At 42.3% G+C, this 25312-nt stretch overlaps 1 protein-coding gene across 1 annotated transcript in view; it reads left to right on the top strand.

Moving 5' to 3' along the window:
* The window catches only part of Cfap210 (cilia and flagella associated protein 210), a 31928-nt gene extending 7544 nt beyond the window's left edge, over nt 1–24384 (top strand). Inside the window, exons 3-9 of the mRNA XM_021635572.2 lie at nt 2682–2855; nt 2969–3162; nt 9173–9329; nt 11308–11447; nt 12928–13120; nt 15848–16012; nt 21946–24384. Of these exons, the coding sequence (XP_021491247.1) occupies nt 2682–2855; nt 2969–3162; nt 9173–9329; nt 11308–11447; nt 12928–13120; nt 15848–16012; nt 21946–22287 (1365 nt within the window). The 3' untranslated portion in view covers nt 22288–24384. The remainder of the gene's footprint in view (nt 1–2681; nt 2856–2968; nt 3163–9172; nt 9330–11307; nt 11448–12927; nt 13121–15847; nt 16013–21945) is intronic.
* The last annotated feature ends 928 nt before the right edge of the window (nt 24385–25312 follow it).

The raw sequence follows: 25312 nt of genomic DNA on the forward strand, positions 1-25312 counted from the left end.
GCTTTTTAAGCCAGGCGTTCAGGTGCACGCCTTTAATCCCAGCACTCAGGGAGGGAGGGGCAAGCAGAACTCTGTGTTCAGAAGTCAGCCTGCCTACAAACCCAGTCCAGGACAGCCAGTGCTACACAGAGAAACCCTGTCTTGAAAAACCAAAGAAAACAAAAACAAAAACAAAAATTTTTTTAAAGAAATTTCCAAACTGTTTCACAAAATAATTGTGATTTTATATTCCCACCAGCTGGATGAGACTTCTGTTGCTCCTATAGTCTCATCAATAGTTGGTATGGTCAGTCTTTCTCAGACATTCTAATGGGTGTGAGAGTTTCCATATAGCTTGACTTTAAATTTTCCTAATAACAAATGTTAAATATATTTTAAAAAATATTTATGGTACATGTATGTATCATGCACATGTGGAGCTCAGAGGACAACTTGTGGGAGGTATTTCTCTCTCTGCTATGTGGGTCCTTGGAACCTAACTCCTCTTGCCAGCCTTGGTGGCAGTGCCTTTACTTGATGAACCATCTCACCAGCTGTCTTAGCACTAACTCTTAATGTGACAACCTGGAATCACCTGAAAAAATTCTCATGTTTTCATGAGTTTGGCCTGTGGGCCTGCCTGTGAGGGGTTGTCTTGACTGATAATTGAGTAGGAGGCCCAGAACAATTCAGGAGGCCCCATCCCTAGGCTGGTGGTCCTGGACTGTAGAAGGAAGCAATCTCCCTGAACTTAAGCCTGAGCAAGTCTGGGGGTAAGCCGGTGAGCCGTGAGCCGTGAGCCATAACTTCTGCTTCGGGTTCCTACTTTGAGTTTCTGTCATAACTTCCCTCAGTGATGAATTGTGACCTGAAAGTATAAGCCAAATAAATTTGTTCCTTACCTGAGTTGCTTTTGGCCAAAGTTTTATCACATCAGTGGAAAGGAAACTAGACCGCTGGCTAAATATCTTTTAATGAACTTGTTTTCCACCTCCTCAAATTTTTGTGATTAGATTTGTTTTGTTATTGATTCATAGAACTTTAAAAATATCAGAAGGGTGGTGGTGCATCCTTGCAATCCAAATACTCAGGAAGCTAAAGCATAAAAACTTTGGTTTCGAGGCCAGCCTGAACTACCAGCTTAAACTAACTAGTGAGTTAGTTCAAGGCCAGCCTGGTCAATATATCAAGACCCTGCCTCAAGAAACACACAAACAATAATAACAGAAACAGGGCTGGGGATGTAGCACATCTGGTAGAGTGCCTGCTGGACTCAGGAAACCCTGGAGGCAGTCTGTAGCCCATTCAGAGCCAGGCATGTTGGAGATGGCAAGGAGAATGAAAAATTCAAGGTCATTTTTGACTATGCAGTGAGCTTAAAGCTAGCCCAGGTTCCATGAGATCCTGTCAAAAAGAAAATGTATATATTTGAAAATAATTCCTGTCATATATATCTTGAATTATTACTTAAAAGACAAAATTTTATCTTCCTTTTTGAGATTTTTTTTTTTAATCAGTTCCAGGTTGACCCCTGTCTTAATTAGGGTTTCTATTGCTGTGAAGAGACACCATGACCACGGCAACTCTTATGCAGGAAAATATTTAAGTGGGGCTGGATTTGAGTTCAGAGGTTTAGCTCGTTACCATCATGGCAGGAAACACGGCAGGCTGCAGGTAGACATAGTGCTGGAGAAGGAGCTGAGAGTTCTGTATCTTGATCTGCAGGCAGCAGAAGGAGATTGTGCGCCACACTGGGTCTCCAGAGTCGCTGGCATTAAAAGTGTGCCATCATGACCGGCTGATAATCTTTTTTTTTTTTTTTAAGTTTTAAAAAATACATATTTTTATTTATTTTAAAAATTTTATTTAACTTCATTTAATGCGCATTAGAGTGAAGTTGTCAGATCTCTTGGAATGGGCATTACAGACAGTTATGAGCTGCCATGTGGTTGCTAGCAATTGACCCTGGATCCTTTGTAAGAACAGACAGTGCTCTTAACTACTGAGTCATCTCTCTAGCCCCAAAAAGGTTTTAAAATTAATGAAGTCTTAGGATTGGAGAAATTCATTATATACCACATTAATGGTTTTATTTTTATTTTTTTTAAGATTTATTTATTTATGATTTTTACAGTGTTCAGAAGAGGGCACCAAATCTCACTATAGATGGTTATGACCCACCATGTGGTTGCTGGGAATTGGACTCAGGACCTTTGAACCATTAATGGTTTTAGATTTTGAATCATGTACATGTGCTACCCACCTAAAAAATTAAAAATTAGTTCAGGGCTGGAGAGATAGCTAAGTGGTTAAGAGCACTAACTGTTCTTCCAGAGGACCTGGGGTTGATTCCCAGCACATACATGACACTTCACAATGTTCTGTAATTGCAGCCCCAGGATATTCAACAACCTCTTCTCACCTCCTCGGGCTCCAGCAAGCACATGATGCAGACAACACAGCTATGCGCATAAACTATCTAACAAAATACAACTTAAAATTAGTTTGAGGTGTTAAGGTCATGTTTACTAATGAACTATGCAAACAATTAAAATTCATAATGAAATTCAAGTGATCATGCATTGATATTAACTTTTGGGTCAGTTAAATTGAAAAATAAAAACAAAAGTTTGCTTTTGGGCCCTGAGTTTTATCCCCAACACTGAAAAAAGAAAAAGAGAGATTATTTTGTCTTTTCACAGGGAATGAAAGAACAGAAGCTTAAAGCCAAGCAAAAGCGTGGTGAAGAGCTTGAGGCTGAAAGACAAATTCTTGATGTGGAGGAAGAACTACACAAAGAAGGAGAAAGAAAGAAGGCCATTGAAAGCGCAAAGCAGTATCAGTTTTACCAGACAGAAAGAGTGAAGAGCTTTCATGTACTATCTGGCTTCTCTTCTCTTTATATATATGTATATTTAACATGCATAGTTAACAGTTTTCTCTATATAATTATACATAGTTTTCTTAAAATAGTGCAATTTTTTTGTAGTCAGGACTTCTTCTCAGTAGAGTTATGAAAGAGCGTGATGCCCAGATTCAGTACAAAAAGAATACAGAAAAATCAGATAAAAAATGGGAGGAGCAATTGAAACTCAGCTCAGAAAAAGCTATTAAAGAAGAGAAAGAGAAAGAAGAAAAACAGCGCCAAGCAAGATTAGCTCTTGCCAAAGATCATCTGAAACAGTATGTATACATCAGTGACCTTTTATGTGTCTTTCTTGTAATGAATATAGCTTTTCCCCTGATTTGAAATTAATGCAAGGCAAAACACATGGTAGGAAAAATACAAAGAAAGAGATTAAAACTCACTGTCAGAGACAAGTATGGTGACACAGTCATGACTCCGGGGCTTGGCAGGCTGCAGCGGGAGAATGAATCAAGAACTGGAGGACAGTCTGGTTAGTTAACATAACAAGACCCTTTCAGAAGATAAAGGCCATTAAGACGCTCAGTGGGTAAAGGCACTTACCACACAAGCCTGGCTTGAGTTCGGTCCCTGGAAGGAAAGAACTGACTCCATAAAGTTGTCCTCTGACCTTCACAAGTGCACAGTTCCACACACATCACACAGGTACACACACATATAGACATATACCCACTGATTTTTTTTTAAGACAAAAAAGGTGCTATAGTGATGGTTCATTGTTAGATCACTGGCTGATCTTCCAGAGGATCTGGGTTTGATTCTCAGTATCTACATGGAAGCTCACAACCATCCAGTTCCAGGGGATCTGACACACTTTTCTAGCCTCTTCAGGTGCTATATAGATGTGGTGCACAGACGTGCATATAGACAAAACACCCAAATACACAAATCAAATTAAAGTTTTTAAAAACACAAAGATTAAAAATAAATAAATAAATAAATAAAAGAGCTCAGTGATAATGTTCTTGCCTAGCATGCATAAGATCCCAGGTTCAATTCCATTCACTGTAAATAAAAAAATATAAATAAAGAAAAACCGGCAGAGGTGGTGTATGCCTTTAATCCCAGCACTTGGTAGGCAGAGCCAGGTAGGTCCCTGTTTGAGGGCTGCCTGGGCTACACAGAGAAACCCTCTCTAAACGACAGCGACAAGAAACCCCCACTTAATCATACATTCATAATATATTAATTCATTGAAAAATAGAACTTCCATTTTTCCAGCCATTGTTCTACGTTAGTATACTTTTTTTTCTTTAGAAGTTCATAATCTGGGAGAGAAAGGTCCAAAATGGCATAAACAAATTAGGTATGATGATAAATACTTTAGAAAATATATGTAAAAAGGTAGAACAGAAGGAGCAGCGTAAGAATTAAAGAGGCAGGCTGTTGAGATGGCCCAGAGGTCCCGAGTTCAGTTCCTAGCAACCACATGGTGGCTCACCACCACCTGTAACTCTAGCTCCAGGGAGCCAACACCTTCTTCAGACTTCCCTGGGCACGTGGTAGACACACATACATGCAGGCAAAGTGTTCATTCCGTAACCAGTACTTTTAAATGTATTGGCAGATACTACCTAGGAATTACCCTGTGGTGGTGTTGTAGAACACACCTACATGTTCTTTGATAGCTTTTCTTCAAAGGATGGAGGATTTGTTTCCACTGTCTGGAGGGCAGGCTACACAATTTGCTCATGGCCAGCGACCAGAATGTGACAGAGTGATTGTGTGTGACATCTCAGATTAGGGTATTAAAGGTATATGGCTTCTTCCTTGCTTATCCCTCAGAAAGCTCACTGTGGGACCCTGACTCCGTCTTGCTAGATATTAAAGCAGGTCTGTGGGAAGAGGTGGCAGGAAACTGAAGGTGTGTGATAGCGGATCTTCTAGCCTTGGTGAAGCCTTGCCGCAGCGTCTGCCCACTACTGCCCCACAAACAGCAACATTGTAAGCAGTGTGCAGACACCAGGCGGAGGCAGGCTGCTGTGGCCTGTGTGAGAGTCTGCCTTGCACTAGCATCCTGGAGATGAGGCAAATAAGGAACTGTGGAGATATAATTTCCCAAGTAGAGAGATTTTTAACCAAGAAATTAAACATATCTATTGTAAAGAAAGATAGCCAAGTATCTTGACAACATGTATTCTCATTCCTTCTGCATGTAGTTAATTTTTCTGTAGGAATAACCTCATAGACCTTATTTAAGAAAATTTTGCTTCTGGGCATGGTGGTGTACACCTTTCATCCCAGTACTTGGGAGTCAGAGGCAAGCAGATCTCTGAATTTAAGTCTGGCCTGATCTACATAGTAAGTTCCAGGCCAGCCAAGGCTACATAGTAAAAGGCTACATAGTAAGACACTTCCTTAAATGTTTTTTGACTGATTACTTCTGAATCCTGTTGGCTTTGCAGCACTTTCCTCTGCATAAATTCCTTTATGACAGGGGTAGAAAGAGAGAAGAGGGCCAGAGTGATTTTATCCATCTTACAGATCTCAACCACTCCTGTGAACTCTAGTTTTCCATATCCAGCTGCCTCCAAGAGATGCCCATTAGAGTCTCTTAGGCACCTCAAAGAGGTAATCTCTACCCCTGCAGGGACTGCCCAGCAGCACCTATATCCACCCACTTGAAACCGTAGTCCCATTGTCCGCCATGGTCCCTCATCTCCTTTATCTTCCATAACACACCTCAAAGCATCTCGTGCTGATTTGTTTTCTTCCAAGACAAGTCTTGGAAGAAAAGAGCTGTCTGTCCCTTTAGCCGCTGATGCTCTCATCCGTCAATTACATGGACCTAAGTGACCCCCATACTCACTCTTAATCCTGTTCCCCATCATCCATGATATTCCAGTAAAATGAAAAGTGGTTGAATTATTCTGATAATTTAGATGCTTCCGTAGCTTTCCAGTCATTTAAAAAGGAGTACTTGGCCCCGTGGAATCTGCCCTCATCCTGTCTCAAGTGTCTCTCCTACTGCTTGTCTATTTTCTGATTGCTCTAATGCTCTCACCTGCCAGGGCCTTGAGTCCCTGCTAAGAACTTTCTGACTGCAGTACTTCTCGCATACTGTTTTCACTCTTAATGTATCCCCCTTTCCTACCAGCGCAGACAGACTTTGCCTCCTAGCATACAGCTCAGTCTAAAGAGGTCTGTGTGACTCCATTCTAACTCTTTTTCTTAGTCTCTTTCTCTTTCTTTGTTTTGTTTATGCTTTTTGAGACAGTTTCTCTTTGTGTTGTCCTAGAACTCACTTTGTAGGCCAGGCTGGTCTGGAACTCACAGAGATCCATCTGCCTCTGCCTCCCAAGTGTTGAGAGATTAAAGGTGTGTGCTGCCACCACCTGGCTGTCTCTTGCTTTCTTTTTATTATGTTACATCACAATTTTTAGTTATAGTCCCTAACTCTAATGTAATAGAGCTTCAATAAATAGGTTTTAGATAATTGAATAAGGGGCTAAGGATTACAGAAGGACTAAGGGAAGTCTCAGGCCTCCAGCCTAGGCAACTGGAAACTGTTCATAAAGATGAGAGCAGGAGACCATTTAGAAGAGGAAGGTGATAGATTTGCCTTGCACATAGTGAATGTAAGATGGCTACGGAATTAGCCAGGTCTTGATGCCTGCTGGATTGCCCAATAAGGACCAAAATTTCCTGTTTTAATTAAAAGTTATTTATTTAGATAGATAAATAAATTTATTTTGTTTATGGGTATCACTATGTAGCCCTAGCTGACCTGGAACTAACTTCATAGACCAGGCTGACCTTGAACTTACAGAGATCCTCCTGCCCCTCTCTCTCCCTCTTTACCTCTGCTGTCTCCTCTGTCTCTGTGTGCTAAGTTTAAGGCTTGTGTTGCCATACCCCTGCCTTTATAGGACTGTTCAAAGTCTGGATAAGCTCAGAAGCTAGATCTCAATAAGCACAGCCCAGGACGTGAGAATGTGAACCTTCTTTAACGCCATTGGGCTGTGGTGGTGTGTACAGCAAGGCAGGGCTGCTCTAGAGTGTGCTGGCCAATCTGGAAGTCAGACATGTCTGCATCCATTGCATGAGTCGTTCCTTGTGCAAAATGCAATTCTGCATTCCGAGCATGAATGTGAGGGAACATCTGTGCCAGTGGAAAGGAGAGACGTTGGCACTGGCTAACATTGTTTGTAAAGATTGGATTTTTAATTACCTGTCAGTAAAGATTTTTACCTTATTTGGGTAATTTGACTTAATGAAAATTTAGAATGTTGATGGAAATGTCAGGTCCCCTGATTCAACAAATAAATAGAAACATTCGTGTCTTATTTTCAGCTCTCAGGTTTAGAGTAGACATCAGTCATCCATTACCATCTCCCTCCTGCTAAGTCTTGGATCTTTTCTTCCTGTTCTGTCTGGCTGGCTGGCTGTCTCTCTCTTGTTTTTGGAGACAGGGTTTTGGAGACAGGGTCCTGGACTTGCTCTGTAGACCAGGCTGGCCTCAAACTCACTGAGATCCTCCTGTCGATGCCACCCTGAGTGCTGGGATTAAAGGCATGTACCACGATGCCACTAAGTCTTGGTGCAACTTAACCCAATACACTGAGCAGCTTTTACTAGTCAGCTAGAGCCAACTAGATCACAAGAGTTTTTTGGTATTGCTGATGGTAATCTTGACTGTCAATTTGATCAGACTTAAAAAACAAAAACAAAAACCAACCCTTTATTTATTATGTGTGTTGGTCTCTGTGTGAATAAACCACATGGTATATTCCTATAAAGGCCAGAAGAGGGCACCAGGAGCTATCGTCACCTGAAGTTACAGTGGGTTGTGAGCCTGAAACGGAAGTACTTTTGTTGTTTTTTTTTCTTTCTCTTTCTTTCTTTCTTTTTTTTTTTTTCCAGAGACAGGGTTTCTCTGTGTAGCCTTGGCTGTCCTGGACTCACTTTGTAGATCAGGCTGGCCTTGACCTCAAAGAGAACCACCTGCCACTGCCTCCTGAATGCTGGGATTACAGGCGTGTGTCACCACTCAGGAAGTGCTTTTAAGCACTGAGCCCATCTCTCCAGCCCCAAAGCTGCAATATTTTGTATTTTGTTACTTTGTCCTAAACTTAAAAAAAAAAACATAAAATAAAATAAAATAACTTTTTTTTTTCAAAATTGGATATTTCTCTTTTTCTATTATTCTTGAGAACTTTGTTGTTGACTTGTGAACCTGCTTCTTGAATGTGACAGTAAACATAAGATTCAGCAAAGTGTTGGAAACTGACTTTTTGGGACCACCCTAAATCCGGTGTGGCGGGGGCCAGCACAACCCTTAGTTTCTTCAGCTCCTCCAAGAGAGAGTACGCTGACTTCCAAGTTTCTTGACTTTGTGTTTGTGCCAAATTTCTTGGCCTGCTTCCCGGTGTAGTCCTCTGTGGCCCGGCAGTTTTTCTCTTCCTGATGCAAAAAGACTCCAGGAGAAATGTTTGCGTGGTTGCGAGCATGTGGAGGGGCTCATCTTTAGCTGTCTGTCTATTAGATTGTTGGCCTTCCCTGAGCCGCCTGTAGAGAAGGAAAAACAATTAGAGAAGGCACAAGCAGGGCCCCGGGGTGGGGTGGGGGGAGGATGAGCAGCTTTGCCGCGTTCTCGTGGGTGCCTGCTGGTTGAGGGACCCCGTGATCCAGGGTCTGCTGCGGACTGCTGCTGCTGGGAGCTCCTGGGGTTTGGGAAGTGAGTTGAAAGAGGTGCCGCTGGAGAGAAACCTAGATCAGGGCTGTGCTGTGCGGCCAACCCTCAGCGATCCCTGAAAAACTCATTCAGGAGCCCTGAGAGCCTGGGGGGGTGGGGGAGCTTCCTGCTCAGGAGGCTTCAGTAGCCAACCAGCGGGGAGCTACAGAAGGAAGAGCCACCAGAGTGGCCCACTGGGTACCGAGACCCCCTGCATTGCTCTCTGCGTCAAACCCCACCTCTTGAAGCCTTGGCTATGGCTTCTGCAGCATCAGTTTCTGCGCTGGGGCCCATCAACTTCTCCGTTCCTCTTAGCTAGCCAGCTGTCCTTCCTAAAGAAGGGGGCCCTGGAGTCTGCTGTCAGGAACAAAATATAAACAAGTATAAACAAGCTAAGTGTAAACAGCCTGGGCTGTTCAGACTGTTTTTGTCACTGCCACTTCGTGTCTTCATTTCCCTGCATCCATTCTTAAGAGTCATATCACCCCAGGTGAGAACCTGTATCGTTTTCCTAGGATATGACCCATACACACACACACACACACACACACACACTTGCTTTGCTCTCAGTTATACTTATGTTTTTTATTTAGAATAAAGGAACGTGAAGAGGAAGAAAAAGAAAGGAAGAAAAATGAAGAAAAAGATTCTGAGGAGATAAAGCGGCAGAATTTGCTGTATGAAATAGAAGTGAAAAAAAAACTAAGCAAGAAACAGAAAGAGATAGATGAAAACAAGAAACAATTTTTTGTAAGTTGAAAATGCCACAGTCAAGCAGTTCGACAGTCACATACCTGAAATTCATTAGGAAGTGAATCTCCTTAAAAGTTTTACCAATGACTTATGTAAAATATCTGATTTATGTAAAATATCTGCTGTGATAGCTTATGGATTTCATAATCTATTTGATTTCATGATTTTTTTATGTATTTTGACATTTTAAAGTTTTATTTTGACTGTATGTGTTCAGGTGTTTTGTCTGCATGTATGTCTGTGCAGACAGAGGTGCCTGCAGAGGCCAGCAAGAGTGTTGGAACTGGAGTTACACAGGAGTGGGAGCCTCCGTGTGGGAGCCGGGACCCTCTGCAAGACCAGCCAGTGCTGGAACCACCGAGGCTCCTCCCTAGTCCCAACACGCTTTTTCTTTTATTATTATTATTATTATTATTTGGTTTTTTTGAGACAGGATATCTTTATGTAACAGAGCCCTTACTGTCTGGACTCACTCTGTAGACCAGGCTGGCCTTGAGCTCACAGGGATCCCCCTGCCTCTGCCTCCCTGAGTGCTGGGATTACAGGCGTTGCGCCACCATGCCCAGCTCAGTTTTTTATTTTTAAATAACATTTGTGGGGGCTGGAGAGATGGCTCAGCGGTTAAGAGCTCTGTCTGCTCATCCAGAGGTACTGAGTTCAATTCCCAGCAACCACATGGTGGCTCACAACCATCTATGATGTGACCTGGTGCCCTCTTCTGGCCTGCAGATGTGCATGCAATACAGCATTCAAAATAAATAAAGAAAATCTTAAAAAAAAATAATAATAAATAAATAAATAAATAACATTCCTGCTGCAAAGTTAGGACATTAAGCACTAAGAGACTTGGAAAAGGAGAGGCCATTGTTCATTGTTCTTTGCTTCCCAAAATCTCCATCCTCCACTTGAGCCCTTAGGGCTCAGGACCATATAAGGCTCAGGTACCCTGCCTCCTTGAGACATCTTGCTGGTCCTGTATTCAGTTTTTATAGTTTGTTTTAAATGATGTCAATCTGATCCATTAGTTTCAGCTGCTATTTGCCTCTGTCCTGGTTGTGGAGGATTTGGCTCCTCTCCCACGTAATGCAAGTCTCTAACTCAGTAGTTAACACACTTAGGTCATTATCAGGATTGTGTAAATAATTGCCTCTGCAGATCCAAACTATATATAACGGTTCTAGTGCTTTCATTACATGGGTGTTTAGTCTCATTTTTAAATAAATTTATTCATTTTACATCCCGATCATAGCCCCCTTCCTTCTCTCCTCCAATACCCACCCTTCCACCTTCTCCCCTCTCTTATTTTGTTTTAAGACAGGGTCTCCTATGCAGCCCTAACTGGCCTCATATTTGTGATTCTCCTGCTTTAGTCCTCTCCCGCACCACACAGATTGCAGGAGGGCATTGCTATACATAATAGTACAAATGATTACTTTTCTACCTTGATTTTCATTTGTTTAGTGACGACATTTTTGACCTTTTAAAAGTTTTCTTTTGATGACTTGGGTTTTCTCATATATCCAATAAATTCTGATGCTAATTTTCAATATTTGACTGAATAATAAGCAATTACCTGTTGTTTTTCTTAGTGCTTGTGTAGAGAGACCCCTCTGCTTTAGGACTGCTTGCTCGCTAGCAATATCTTCCTAAAGAAAGGTGTTTGGGAAGCCAGTAATTTTTCAGTTATTTAAAAAAAGCTATGTTCTAAAGTCTCATATCACTGAGATTACAGTTTACTTAATCATTTCTGCATTATTGAATACTTATAGATGGTTTTCAATATTTTTGTGTTATTAATGCCAATAAACTTGAGATAAAGTATGTGAACATGAAAACTGATTCAAGCTTCTGATTATTTCTTTGGGGTGAATTTTCAGAGGAAAAATAACTGGGTGAGAAGCCATGACCACTTGACAGGTTCTTAGTAGATATGTTGAAAGGCATTTTTGTGACAATATATACTTATTTCCTTAAGGACAGTATACATGATAAAAACATCATCCGAGCTATAGAACAACAGCAGGAAGAGGAGGAAGATGAAAGGACCATGAAATTTATCAAAGCCAAAAAACGTCTTATGCAAATGAGGCAAGACAAAGAAGCTGAAATACAAAGGTAGGATTTTAAAATGCTCTTTTAGATTTATTTACCTTATAAATATGAATGTTTTGCCTGTGTGCATACATGTGGATCACATCCATGGGTGCCTGTTGCAGTTCTTGGAAATGGGGTTGCGGGTTGTTTCAATCCATCATGTGGGTGCTGGAATCTAACCTGGGCCACTGCAAGAACCGTGAGTGTTCTTAACTGCTGAGCCATCTGTCTAGCTCCACAGGCAGGATTCTAACGTGATCGCTAAAGTGCTATCCGAGATTGTTTTTCCAGTGACTCAAAAGCTACACTAGGCGAGCTGTCTTTGGGAATTGAAGTCTCAAGATGACTAGGGCATTTAATGTCGTGATAATTTCAGTTCGGGGCATGAGAGTTGGAGGCACACCCATGGAATGTTCCAGAGCTCTCTGTGGTAGATGGTTGAAAACACTGCTATTCTGTGGGAGAGAGAGAGAGCACTGAGTTGGAGGAGGCGCTCTAAGTCAGTAGTTTATCACTTCCTTTTCTCATTGCTGCAGCTGACACAACTTAATGAAGAAAGAGTTCATTTTGGCTCACAGTTTAAGGACATGGATAGCCTGTATGGTGGAAGGGCAAGGTGGCCAGAGCTGCTTGTGGCTGTGGAGGCAGGAGCATGAGACTGTTGGTTCAGATCAACTTGAGCCGGAGAGCAGAGAGAGACGAATGTTGTCTTGTCATGGTGATGCATACCATTAGTCCCAGCACTTGGAAAACAGAGATGGGAGGATCTCTGTAAATTTGAGGCTAGCTTGGTCTACATAGCAGTTCTAGGCCAGCCAAGGCTGCATAGTAAAACCCTGTCTCAAAAAATAAAAACACTGAAAGCTACAGAGGAAGGCATTGCAATATCAACCTCTGGTCTCTACTTGTGCCCACCCATACGCTTATGGGCACGTACATGTGTACAGCACACACATGAAAAATATTTTCCAATGTTATGGCGAATTTTTTAAAAAAGATTTATTTACTGTGTGTACTGTGTTCTCCCTGCATGTACACCTGCACACCAGAAGAGGGCACCAGATCTCATCTTAGATGGTTGTGAGCCACCATGTGATTGCTGGGACTTGAACTCAGGACCTTTGAAAGAACAGCCAGTGTTCTTAACCTCTGAGCCCTCTCTCCAGCCCTGTTACGGAGAATTTTAACACAATTTTCTTACACAAGTATATGTGTGCACACATATGTGATTATAGTGTACATGTTGTTCACTCGGAAGTGTTTAGAATACGTGCTACTTTGTAGTCATAAAGTTAATAATATCCTTATTTATCTCAGGTATTAAAGCATTTTAAATAGATGGCAAATTAGGTTTCACTTGATATATCCATAATATAAAGGGAGCCACAGATTTCTTTCTAGTTTTGTAGACAGTTGTACCTCAGGTTCCCTAATGAAAGTATTTTAACTCCATTACAGAGCTGTTCAGAATGATTTGGCATATGTGGTTGTTCTGTTATAGGCTAATGGAAGAGCGGAAAGAAAGAATTAATAACTTCCTAACTGAACTAATGCAACAGAAACTTGATAATGAAGATTTTATTATTGCAAGAGATGTTGCTGAAGCTGAGGCTGAACGGGAGAAAGCAGAAAAAGAAAAAAATGAAAAAACTCAAGCAGAACTGAAAGCAATCTCAGAACATAGAGCCACTGTGGTAAATAAGTCAGTGACGGCCCTTGGAGTTGACACTTTCCTCCTGTGGATACTGCCCTTTGCCTCTCTGTCAAACTAGCAGGGATCTGAAAAACAGTATGCAAACTGTATTCTATTCTTGAGACAAACTTATTTATTTATTTATAAACTTATTTTGTTTATAAACTTTATTATTTAAAAAAAACATTGAAAATAAAAAATAATCCTACATTAAATGCCAGGTGTGGTGGCACACACCTTTAATCCCAGCACGTGGGATGCAGAGACCGGTGGATCTCTGAGTTTGGGGCCAGCCTGGTCTATAAAGTGAGTCCAGGACAGCCAAGGCTACACAGAGAAATCTTGTCTGGAAAAACCAAACCAATTAGTCGATCTATTGATCAATCTATCCTCCACTGAAATGAACTAGACCCAAATGTGTACACCCTGAAGAACTTGTATACAGTTAGAATGACCATGAGAAGAGTGGCTATGGAGCTTCACGGTGGGCTTTGCGTGTTGACTGTTGAATGCATCTGGATGCACTTGTCCTCCACCAAAAGTGGAAATCCACAACAGAGTTAGCACTAGACACACAATTGGTTTTATATTCCTGTTCATGTTCATTACCTGCCTCCGGTCCTTTACGTCTCCTAATAGTTAGCTTTTCTTGTTCTCTTTCCTACATGATATACATTTATTTACACAAACGCATATATTATTGACTAGGTTTTACATGTAAGGGAGAACGTGAAGTGTCGTCTTTGCTAGTTTGTAGGTTCTTCTTTTTTCCACTCTTTATTCCCCACTCCAGCCCTGTTTGACCCTCTATCAGTAGGTAGAAGGATAGAGGGGAGAGAGAGGCCTCTGAATCTAATGTCTTCTTTAGCACAACTACTAACAAACCGCAACCAGTCCCCTGAATGACCAACAACCACCTATCCCACCCCAGGGCCCGAGCATTTTGTTGTTGTTTTGTTTTTTGAGACAGGGTTTCTCTCTGTAGCCCTGGCTGGTCCTGGAACTCACTCTGTAGACCAGAGTGTCCTTGAACTCACAGAAATCTGCCTGCCTCTGCCCCCCAAATGCTGGGATTGAGGGTATGCGCCACTACCATCCAGTGGTTCTTTTTTTTTTTAAATCCAGTCCACCAGTCTGAATATTTTTTAGTGATGAGTTGGGACTGGTGAAACCTGATGTTGAATACTGGTGAGCCTGCCTTAGCCATGTGACAACCAGACCAATGGTAGGGCTGCACACTGAGCGCCAAGGTGACCATTGGGCTCAAACCTTTGGTAACCCCTTGTCTATGAACCTGCTGGAGGCAGGATACAAACTTCAGACCCAGTGAAGTTTGCCTACTCTATTGGGATGTGGTTATAACCACAGGCCCAAAGTAATCTCTGGGACCACAGCCACACAGACTCTGGTCCTACAGTGACTACTGGGACCTCAGAAATCAGAATTCTGCAACCATAATGATCTCAGAGATCATAGAACCAAGGTCCCAGTCTCTCAGGACACCCTGGGCATACTTGAGCTGAAGCTTGGCCCCTGTGCTGACCTCTGAGGCCATGGTTATGGGGTGCTCTCTGGTCTGCTGAAGCAGAGCCCTGGTTGCCAAGTGTCCTCTGATCCCCAAAAACTAATGCTTACTTTTACATCAAAGATAATATGACCATCAGTTACACATAAGATATTTTTAAAGGTATTTTATTTATTGTATTAGTTCACTTGTATGTTTTGCCTGCATGTATATCTGTACACCATGTGTGTGCCTGATGCCCACAAAAAACAGAAGAGAGTATTGGATCACCTGGAGCTAGAGTTACAGACGGGTATGAGTCGCTGTGTGGGTGCTGGGTACCAAACTTGGGTCCTCTGGAAGAGTAGTCAGTGCTCTTAACTGCTGAGCCATCTCTCCAGCCATTATCTCCCCCAGGCCATTTATGGATGCAAAGCAACAATTCCTTCTTAAATGACCCATTTGCTTTTTATGTTTATTTAAATGTTTTAAAAGAAGCCAAGAAGCCGCTTACATTATCTGATTACATTTCTGTGTGCCTTTTTAAAAAAAAAAAAAAAAAGGTTTATTAAGTACACAGCATTCTGCCTGCATGTGTGCCTGCACACCATCATAGGGCGCCAGATCTCACTAGAGATGGTTGTAAGCCACCATGTGGTTGCTGGACATTGAACTCAGGACCTCTGGAAGAACAGCCAGTGTTCTTAGCCACTGAGCCATCTCTCCAGCCCCATTTCTGTATGTCTTAGTCTTAGAAAATGGGTCTTCTACCTTGTCCCCTACATGTCTCTCTGAACATTCAAATCCATGTCTTATAAACATTTTAGCAGTTGTTAACGTTCCCGTAGTTCCACACCTTGAGACCTTGCTGTTCTGTTCCTATCTTTCTTCTTCTACCCCTGCTCTTCTTAATCTCCTTTCACAGAGTTTCACCATGTAGCCCAGGCTTCTCTTGACCTCATAATCCTGCCTTGGTTTCCTTATCTTCGCTGCTGGGATTACAGGCATGCATTGCCATACACAACTGTGTGAGGTGTATTTATTTATTTTTTTTAACTAAAGACATTGGTCTATATTATTCTCCTTATGTTTTCATTAAGTGTGTCTTAGATACCACAATGCCCCTGGCTCTTTGCTTGAAGCACCCTGGCCCCCTTTTTAATGAGATCTGGTTGCTAAAAATAATTTTAGGTGTTTTTTTTTTCTTTGCCATTAAACATCTAGATGAAAAATAAAGAGGAAGAAGAAAGACAGAGAAAAATCGAGTCTAAAGAACAATTGCTGGCTCTCTTGGAGGCAGATAAGCTCTTCCAGGAGCTTGAAAAGGAGAAAAAGCTCAAAGCTAGCATAAAGCAACAAGAAATTCAAGATGCTCACGTTCAGAAAATGGTAATTATTCCCAGGGCTTCAGGAATTTTACAAGTGAATGTGTCATAGAGACTTAATTTTGGTTTTCTTTCTTTTAAGCGGGTTCCTTTTTTGGATAGGAGCAAATGATCATTATAGTGTCACAGTAAAAACATAGTAAAATGTGAACTTAGTTTTAGCATCACTGCTGTGTGAGTCTCTGCTATGATGGCTTTTAGGGACTGACCTAATTAGAATGTCAGGAATGAAGAAACAACAAACATATATCCAGAATATAAGGTATTTGGTGGGCCATGAACTCTGATGAAGACACACCAGAAACAGCCTGGAAACTCAGCAGATTTATTCCCCACATCTGAAATGGGGAGGTTTGTTATATACAGCTGAGCCAGGAGGCCAGGGTATTATTACCGCTGAATAAGGAGTCAGGATTACTTCATCTTGGTAAGAGGTCTCTGTAGGGAAGCAGCCTCCGGCTATAAGCATCCAGGAGGAAGAAGCTGTGGTGGGCATTTTCAGCACACACTGCCAACATTGGACCAGGGGGTGGTTTTGCCACTCCATGAGGCATTGTTGTCCTTGACATGTCTGTGCTCATGCACACGGTCACTCAGGACTCATCCGCTCCCCACAGTTCTAATCCTGTTTTGTCCCTGACTTTACAACAACATCCCAGAAACCATGCTGATTGGGATCTTGTGGGCTTGGAGTGTGAGGTGAAGAGGAATAGTAGAGATGTAAGTTAATGATGGGTAGAGAATCTGGTATCCAGTCTCCTCTCTGCAGAACCTTTTTCCAAATAAGTAGTACTCTTTCCCACTCCTGCCAGCAGGATTCTGAGCACAAGTCATGTGCTCCCCAAGCCTTGGCACCTTGGAAGGTTAACTGTTCTGAAGGAGTGGCTTACCCTGTCCTCAGTGAAGTGCTTTGCCTATGACTTCTTTTGGGAAGTGCCTATTCAAACCTGTTGACAATTATTTTGACTTGTTTTCTTTGTGTATATGCAGGTAGGAGTGTATGTGTGCCTGTGTATGTGAAGACCAGAGGCTAGCCTTGAGTTTTGTTCCTCCAGAGCCCTTCACAGTTTGAGCCAGGGTCTCATGGGCTCTCAGCTTCAGCAGTTAGGCTAGGCTGGCTGGCTAGCAAGTCCCAAGGAGCTACCTGACTTTATCGTCCTGCAGCGAGGATTAGAAGAGCACACCATTTTGGCCAGCTTTTCACAGGAGCTCTAGGGATCCAGCTCAGTTTTGGTGTTTGTACAGAAAGCACCTTAGTGCCTGAACTATCTCCTTAGCTGGGTTTCTCTCAGTGCTGAGCTGTGTGGTGTGTGTCTGCATGACTGTGCGCACAAGCATGTAGCAACCAGAGAACCATCTTGGGCACCTTCCTTGATTGTTCTCTACCTTACTATTTTGATTTTAATCTCTGTGTGTGCATGTGCGTGTGCACATGCGTGCATATACCACATGGATGAGGGTGCCTACAGAGGCCAGAACAAGGTGTTGGAAACGCTAGATTTGGAGTAGCAGCTGTTTGTGAGCTGCTTGGTGAGGGAGCTGCCTGACGTGGTGCTAGGAACCATTCAGCAGGCATTCTTCCTCATGCCTTGGGCCAGCTCTCCAGCCCTCGACTTTACTTTTGGAGACAAGGTCTCACCCTGACCCAGAGCTCCCTGGCTTGGCTGGATTGGCTGTCCCTTGAGCTGCAGGGTTCTCCTGCCCTTCCTTCCCTGCAGCGTGGTTGCAGGTGCAGAGCCCCTCACTCAGCTCTTCATGCATTCTGGCGATCAGAATCCAGGTCCCTGTGCTTGAGCACTTCACTGCCTGAGCCATCTCCCCAGCACCTACTGCTGAAGGTTTTAAGCTTTTGAAAATTGTGTTAAAAGGTACTTAACATAAAATTTACTCTGTTGGCATTTTTCTATGTATGGTGCTGGAGATCAAACACAGAGGTACTTGTGTGTCACAGCCTTTTCTTTTTGGCAGTGCTGGAGAGTGAATGCAGGCCCTCACACGAGCTTGTGTAGGCTCACTGGGGAGCCTCTCCTTGTTAAGTTCCAGGCAATGAGATACCCCAGGGCATACAACAAGGCAGATGGCTCTTAAAGCATGACACCCTAGGTTGTCCTGTGGTTCCTGTCTACACACACGGGCATGTGTACTTGCACACACAAACATGTCTGCACACGTGAGTGTGTGCACACCACCCCATGTGTTGGATTTTTTTCAATTTGAAAGATTTTTTAAATTTATTTATTTTTATTTACTGCAATTATCTGTTGGATTTTTTTTAAGCTGTAAATATAATTTGGGGAGAATTGAGAAAATATTTAGGTGACTACTATAATATCAAGTCTTCAAATTGATAAGTATTACATATTTCGTTCTTCACATTTTCATCTTTGTGTGTATAGCTTGGAATGTAGAGGTATATTGAGGTTTTTATGAATTTTATTTGTTTGAGGCAGGCTCTCACTGTATAACTAAGGTTGGCCTCACGCTTGTGAATGTCCTGCTTCCACCTCCTGAGTGGGGTTTGTTCAGCTGTGAGTCGCCCTGTCCGGCTATGCTTACTAAATGTCCCTGTCAATGAAATCCCCTATTCATACAGTTGTTTGCAACATAGACAGCGCAGTTGTTTCTGTGTATGAATTTGTATTCTGAAGCCTATTAGCTCTTCAGTAACAACTTTAACTTTTTACCTATGTGATTATGTTATCCGTGAATGAAGACAATTTTAATTTCTTTTTCCATCTCTATGCTAATCCTTTCTCTTGTTTTATTCTATTGGTTAAAGACTGCACAGTATTTATTAAAAGTACAAGAAGTGAGATTGTTTTCCTGCTCTTAATCTTAGGTAGAAAGTAGTTTCCCAGGAATGCGTTGTGGTGGTTTGACTAAGAATGGCTCCCTGAGGCTCCATCTGTTTGAATACTTGGTCCCAGATAATGGAAGTTAGTGTTCAGGGAAGATTAGGGGGTGTGGCCTTGTTGGAGGGAGTGTAGTACTGGAGGTGGGCTGTTCAAAATACCTATGACTGTTGCTTGTTTGTATGAACATGCCTACATGCCCTGGAGCTGGAGTTGCAGGCAATTGGGAGCTGTCGGACGTGGGTGCTGGGACTTGAACTCAGGTTTTCTGCAGAACGCTGTGTGTCTTAACTGCTGAGGCTTCTTTTGAAAGCCCACACCACTCCCCCTCAGCTCCTTCCTCTGCCTCCAGCTTGAGGGATCATATGCAAGCGCTCAGCTACTGCTCTGGCAGCATTTCTGCCTGCGCTGCCATGCTGTCGTCTGCGATGGTGGAAGTCCCCAGTAATTCTTTACTCTGTAAGGTGCCTTGGCCATGGTGTCACTTTGCAGCAATAGAAAAGTGACTAAGACAAGCATGATGCTTCCTATATATTTTTGGTAGCTACATCTTATTAGCTATCTCTCTGTGTTCCTAATTTGTTGAAATTTTAACATGATTGTTGAATTCTGTTAAATGTTTTTCTGCACATATGAGGTAATCGTCTCTTGTTACGCTTTTCTACTAATATGACAAGTGAATTTCATCATCATCACCATCTTTTTTTTTTTTTTTCTGAAGAGGGCCTCACTCTGTTGCCCAGTCTGATTCAAACAGTTTTTCTCTTTTAATTACCTAAATAGCCAGGTTGATAGGCCCAGATTATTTGGAGAAAAAAATGTATGTGTGTGTGGGGGGGGGGGCTCAAAGTTGATGTTGGGAGTCTTTCTCAATTGCTCTCCCCCTTTTTTTTTGAGGCAGGATCTCTGTCTGAACCTGCTGGTCACAGGTTCCAGCTAGCCTAGCTAGCCAGTTTGCCCCAGGGACCCCATGTCTGTTTCCTGAGTGCAGAGATTACAGGCAGCCTCCATGCCTGCCCTGCCTTTCTTGTGGGTTCCGGGATCCAAGGATCCAAACTCTGGTCCTTAAGCTTGCAGGGCAAGTCTGTTACCCACTGAACCACCCAGCCCTTGGACACATTTAAACATTGAAATAATGTACTCCTGTGATTAACCCTACTTGGTCATGATGCATTTTTAAAAATCCTATATGTGCTGAATTTAGTTGTTAATACTTTGTTAATGTGGGAGGGCCTGTGCACACAAACATGGGTGTTGTATACACATGCATGCACTGGTGCCTGTGGAGGCCAGACGGAGTGGAATCCCCTGGAGCTGTAGTTACAGACAGTTGTGGGACATAGAGGAAGACAATGCAGTTACTCCTGATGAGACCTGATAGACTAGGATCAGAAGGAAGGGGTGGAAGACCTCACCTATCAGTGGACTTGGGGGAGGGGCTGGGAGGGAAGAAGGGAGGGAGCTACAGGAGGATGCAAAGTGAATAAATTGCAATTAATAAAAATTTTTAAAAAAATAAAAAAATGCATCAGATAAGCAAATCTCCATTGTTTAGATCCATGATCAAGAAATGAACTTTGCACAAAAAAGCAAAGGGATTAAAAAAGACTCAAGGTAATGACTGACATACTACTGTATTGGAGTTGGGGGTAAGGGCTAAGGCCAGTGGGAGCTAGGAGCTAACAGAACAGTGTTACCAAGAACAAGAACTCCAGAAAATTCTGAAAACACTCATTGAGTGTTGTCTCAGCTGGCCTCAAACATCAGGTCCAACCATTTCCCACTTCTTTCATAAGATTCCTTGCACTCTGCCTAAAGGTTGGCCATAAATCTCAGCATCTGCTTTGATACCCTGCAAGGTAGAGCCTTTCAGAGGCCCCCTGTGGTAGGCTTCTGTCCTGTTCCCTTTTTTCTCCTTCTGATGTCCATCCTCTTTGCCTTTCTGGATGGGGATTGAGCATTTTAGCCAGAGTTCTCCTCCTTGATCAGTTTCTTTAGGTGTACAGATTTAGTAGGTTTATCCTATATTATGTGTTTAATATCCACTTATAAGTTAGTAAGATCAAAAACTCAAGTGACAACACATGCTGGAGAGGCTGTGGAGAAAGGGGAATCCTCCTCTGCTGCTGGTGGGATTGTAAACTTGTACAACCACTCTGGAAATCAATCTGGCGCTTCCTCAAGATCCAGCTATACCACTCCTAGGCATATATCCAAAAGATGCTCAAGTTCACAACAAGGACATCTGCTCAACCATGTTTGTAGCAGCTTTATTTGTAATAGCCAGAAGCTGGAAACAACCCAGATGCCTCTCCACTGAGGAATGGATAGAGAAATTGTGGTACATCTACACAGTGGAATATTACCCAGCAATAAATAACAAGGAAATCATGAAATTTGCAGGTAAATGGTAGGAACTGGAAAAGATCATCCTGAGTGAGCTATCCCAGAAGCAGCAAGACACACATGGTATATACTCATTCAACATTTCTTAAAATGCTACAAATATAAAATGGAATATGTCAATCAAAAGTTTATAGAAAAGCCATTAAAACATCCCTTCCAATATAATGAATGTGACATTCTAAGACAAAGACTTTCTAAAGTATCTGGGAGATTGCCTGTAGTACTTATTTCTTCAGTTCTGAATAAGTTTCCACAGATTAATGTCATTCATTGTTCACCTCCACATTCCTGGGAAACAATGTAATTGGTTGCATATAACTTAGGTATTCCCTGCTCGCTTGGTTTTATGTTGACAGGAACAGTAACTTCTTGTATGCCTTTTAACCTACTGAAGATCACATATGTAAATGAAGAATTATAAATACAGCTGCCCGGATTTGACCTAAATTTTATTTATGCTTATGATTTAGTTATGCTGTTTGGCTGTGTATCATAGAAAGCTATGAGTTTAAAGGTTTAATCCACACTTTGAGTATACTGTTAGAAGCATAGACCAATCAATGGGTTATAGCATACTTGTAAAATACTGAGTTTATAAAATTACTGCATTTTAAAATTACATAGATATTTGGAGAATCTGTTTTTGACCAATATGAAAATTTACTTTCCTTCCCACTAGGCTGTAAATAAATTCAATGCAAGACAATTGAAAGAAGAAGACTTGGAGTACTGGAGGCTCACTGAAGCCCTTGCAGCCGAGAAGGAGGAAGAGTTTCAGAAGTATGCTAGAGAAGTGATTGCATGCGAATCTGAATCAACAAAGAAATACACTTACCCTCTGGTCAGAGCTGTGCAGGAAGGAGTGGGCGGTGGGCATGGCCCGCCCTTCGTAGGCAGAGGTGGGATAAGACCCAGCTATCAGGCAACTGATGCCACTGGCATCCAGCTCCCTTTCTATAACTCTCAAGGATCAAAGTTTGATTTTCAGAAGTCGAAGAGAAGGCTAGGTTTTACGTGGTAAAACAAAAAACAAAAACAAAACATTTTTATGATTGATAAATTTTATTGTAGCCAAGTATGAGCTACAAATATAATGGAATTTCTGGTAATAAAGCTACTACTCATCTTTATAAATGTTCAGGAGTCTGTGCATGTGTGTGTAGATTCCAGAGAACAGCCTGGGGTGTTTTTTCTTACCCCGCACCCACCTGTTTTAGAAAACTGAACCTCTCAGTGGCCTGGAACTCGACAAGCAGGCTGACCAGTGAGCCCCAGGGATCTGCCTCTCTCCATCTCCTCAGCACTGGGATTACAAGTTTGTGTTATTACACAGGAGTTTTCCTCTAATGTGGGCTCAAAGTCAGGTTCTTACTTCACTGACTGAGCTGTATGCTCAGCCACACAATGTCAGTTTCAGTTAAAATGTTATCAGTAGGACAAAGCGCATTCCAGGATTGTACAACCTTGACCTTGTACGAATGGAGCAGTACCTCAGCTCCCCTCCACACAGCCTCTGCTTTGTCTGTAAGAACGCAGCCATGCTGTGGACCTCAGAGTCTGCTTTACGTCACAGAGCGTGTTTCTGTGTTGTGTACCATGTCAGTACTTCGTTCTTACGGCTAAATCAGGGCTGGCTCTTAACAGACATTCATGTGCTTGTTCAACTTGTCACTCAGTTCTCCGTTGTTCAAAGCTTTATTGTTACTAATATGCTTAGACAGTTTCGACTTCTGTTTCTTGTGTGAAGTATACCTCCAAGACTGAAAATTACTTAAAATAATTGTATATGTAGCATTATTGACTTGATACAAAAGATCACTGAGTTTTTACGAACTGAACTTTCCTTTTTAAAAGTTGTGATAAAAAACCGAACATGAGCTAGCACACGTCGAAGTATGGCTTAATAGTGCTAAGTATATTTTTATTACTATGCAGTTTCTGGATGTTTGTTATTCTGCACAACTGAAGTTATACTCAAAGTATCCCTCATTCTCTCCTTCCCTCAGCTTTGGTGAACCAAAGCTACAACTCTGTACCTACAACTCTGGCAGAACACCTCATATAAATAGAATCGTACAGTATGTACTTAAACGTATTTATTTTCATGTGTGTTTTGCCTACATGTATGTATATGCACTATGTGCATGACCTGTGTTCAGAGGCCAGAAAGGGGTGTTGGACTCCCCGGAACTGGATTACAGATAATTGTAAACTACCATGTGGGAGCTGAGAACCAAACCAGGTCCTCTGCAACAGCACTCCAAGTCTCTGAGCCGTCTCTCCAGCCCCGAGGGTCATTTCTTCTTCCTTTTTAGATGCGTCCATGTAGCCCAGGCGGTTCTCGAGCTCTTTCAAGTGACTGTGAGGTTGTGTCTCTATTAGTTTGTTCTGGGATTTAGCCCAGGGCCTTGCCACCTTGGTGGTGGTTACTGTCCCGAGTGCATGTGATTTTTTTTTCCGAGACAAGATCTTATGTAGCTCAGGCTGATCTCAAACTCACAACCCCTCCACCCAATCTCATCAGCTTCCCAACTACTAGGATTATATTCGGGCATCACCACACTGATGACCCTTTCATATTTTTATTGGTTGGTGTGTGTGTGCGCCAAAGATAAACCTTAGATCTTTTTCAAGAGCCACCCATCTTTTTTTTGGGGGGGAGGGGGGAGTCAAAGGTCTCACCCTTCTCCACTCCCCCTCTTCCTGGTGCTTGCATTGCAAGTGCATGCCATCATGTCCAGCTTTTGGAGTACTGGGGACCCAGTGCACATCCTCATGCTTACACAACAAAGTACTTTACAGATTGAGCTGTATCTCCAGCACCTACCGTTTATTTTTGTTTTGTGTGTTATTTTTTGTTTCTTTCCAAGACAGGGTTTTTATGTGTGTAGTCTTGGTTCTCCTGCCTGGACTTGCTTTGTAGACCAGGCTGAGCTCAGAGATCCGCCTGCTTCTGCCTCCCAGAGTGCTGGGATTACATCTCTGCTTATTTTTAAAATCAAAGGTGTATTACTTTTTCTTTTCTCCCTGGCAGATTTAGCTGCATGAATGTGTTTGTTCATTCAACAACTGGCAAAGGCATATTCTGGTGGTTTTTTGTCCTTTGCTATTAAAAATCTCTGTAATAGCATTGTGAATGTTTCTTATTTTTACCAGTGTACTAGAGACTGATTATCAAATACACATATAAGTCATACATCGTTTGGACATAAAATTTATAGCAAAAAAAATATATACATATCATATGGCAGTTTTGTCTGCATGTATGTCTGTGTCCCACCTGTGTGCCTGATGCCCTGGAAGGCCAGAAGAGGGTTGTTGTAACTGTTGGGATTGGAGTTACTGGTGGCCGAGCTGCCATGTGGGTGCTGGGAGCCATGCTCAGATCCTCTGGAACAGCAGCCACCCATGTTAACTGCAGAGCTTGATGTTAGAATCCTCTTGGGGGTGGGGGGAATACAAGTCTCTTTCACAGTAAAGTACAATTATGAAAATTTGCGTAGAGCAGGATTCCTAGCACCCAGACTGCATAATTCAGTGACTCCCATACTCAAGACTGTCGTTCTGTGTATGTAGGGTGGGGATAGCCACCTATACTACAGAGTTCCAGGACAGTCAGAACTATACACAGAAACCCTGTCTCAAAAAACAACAAACAAAAGGTATTTGATTCCATGGCTAGATTCACCCTGAATCACTGTGAAGTTACTTTATCCAAACTCAGTTGGGTGTGATGGCACACACCTTTAATCCCAGAACTCCGGAGGCAGAGGCAGGTGGATTTTGAGTTTGAGGCCAGCCTCGTCTATAGACAGAATTCCAGGGCAGCCAGGGATATTACACAGAGAAACCCTGTTTGGTGGGGGTGGAGTCGGGTGGGAAACAGGAGGACAATGACAAGAAAGCACCAGCCATTTACAAGGACACAATAGCAGATTCCTAAGTTGTGTACAAGGCAGTCCTGAGACCACGATGACCTTAAAGGGGAAAATGCTATCTTTAAAGCTTAAAGGAAACACACAGTATCTGACATCTGCAAGATGCCA

Source organism: Meriones unguiculatus, chromosome 8, assembly GCF_030254825.1.
Source record: "Meriones unguiculatus strain TT.TT164.6M chromosome 8, Bangor_MerUng_6.1, whole genome shotgun sequence".
In the NCBI taxonomy this organism is placed as follows: Eukaryota; Metazoa; Chordata; class Mammalia; order Rodentia; family Muridae; genus Meriones; species Meriones unguiculatus.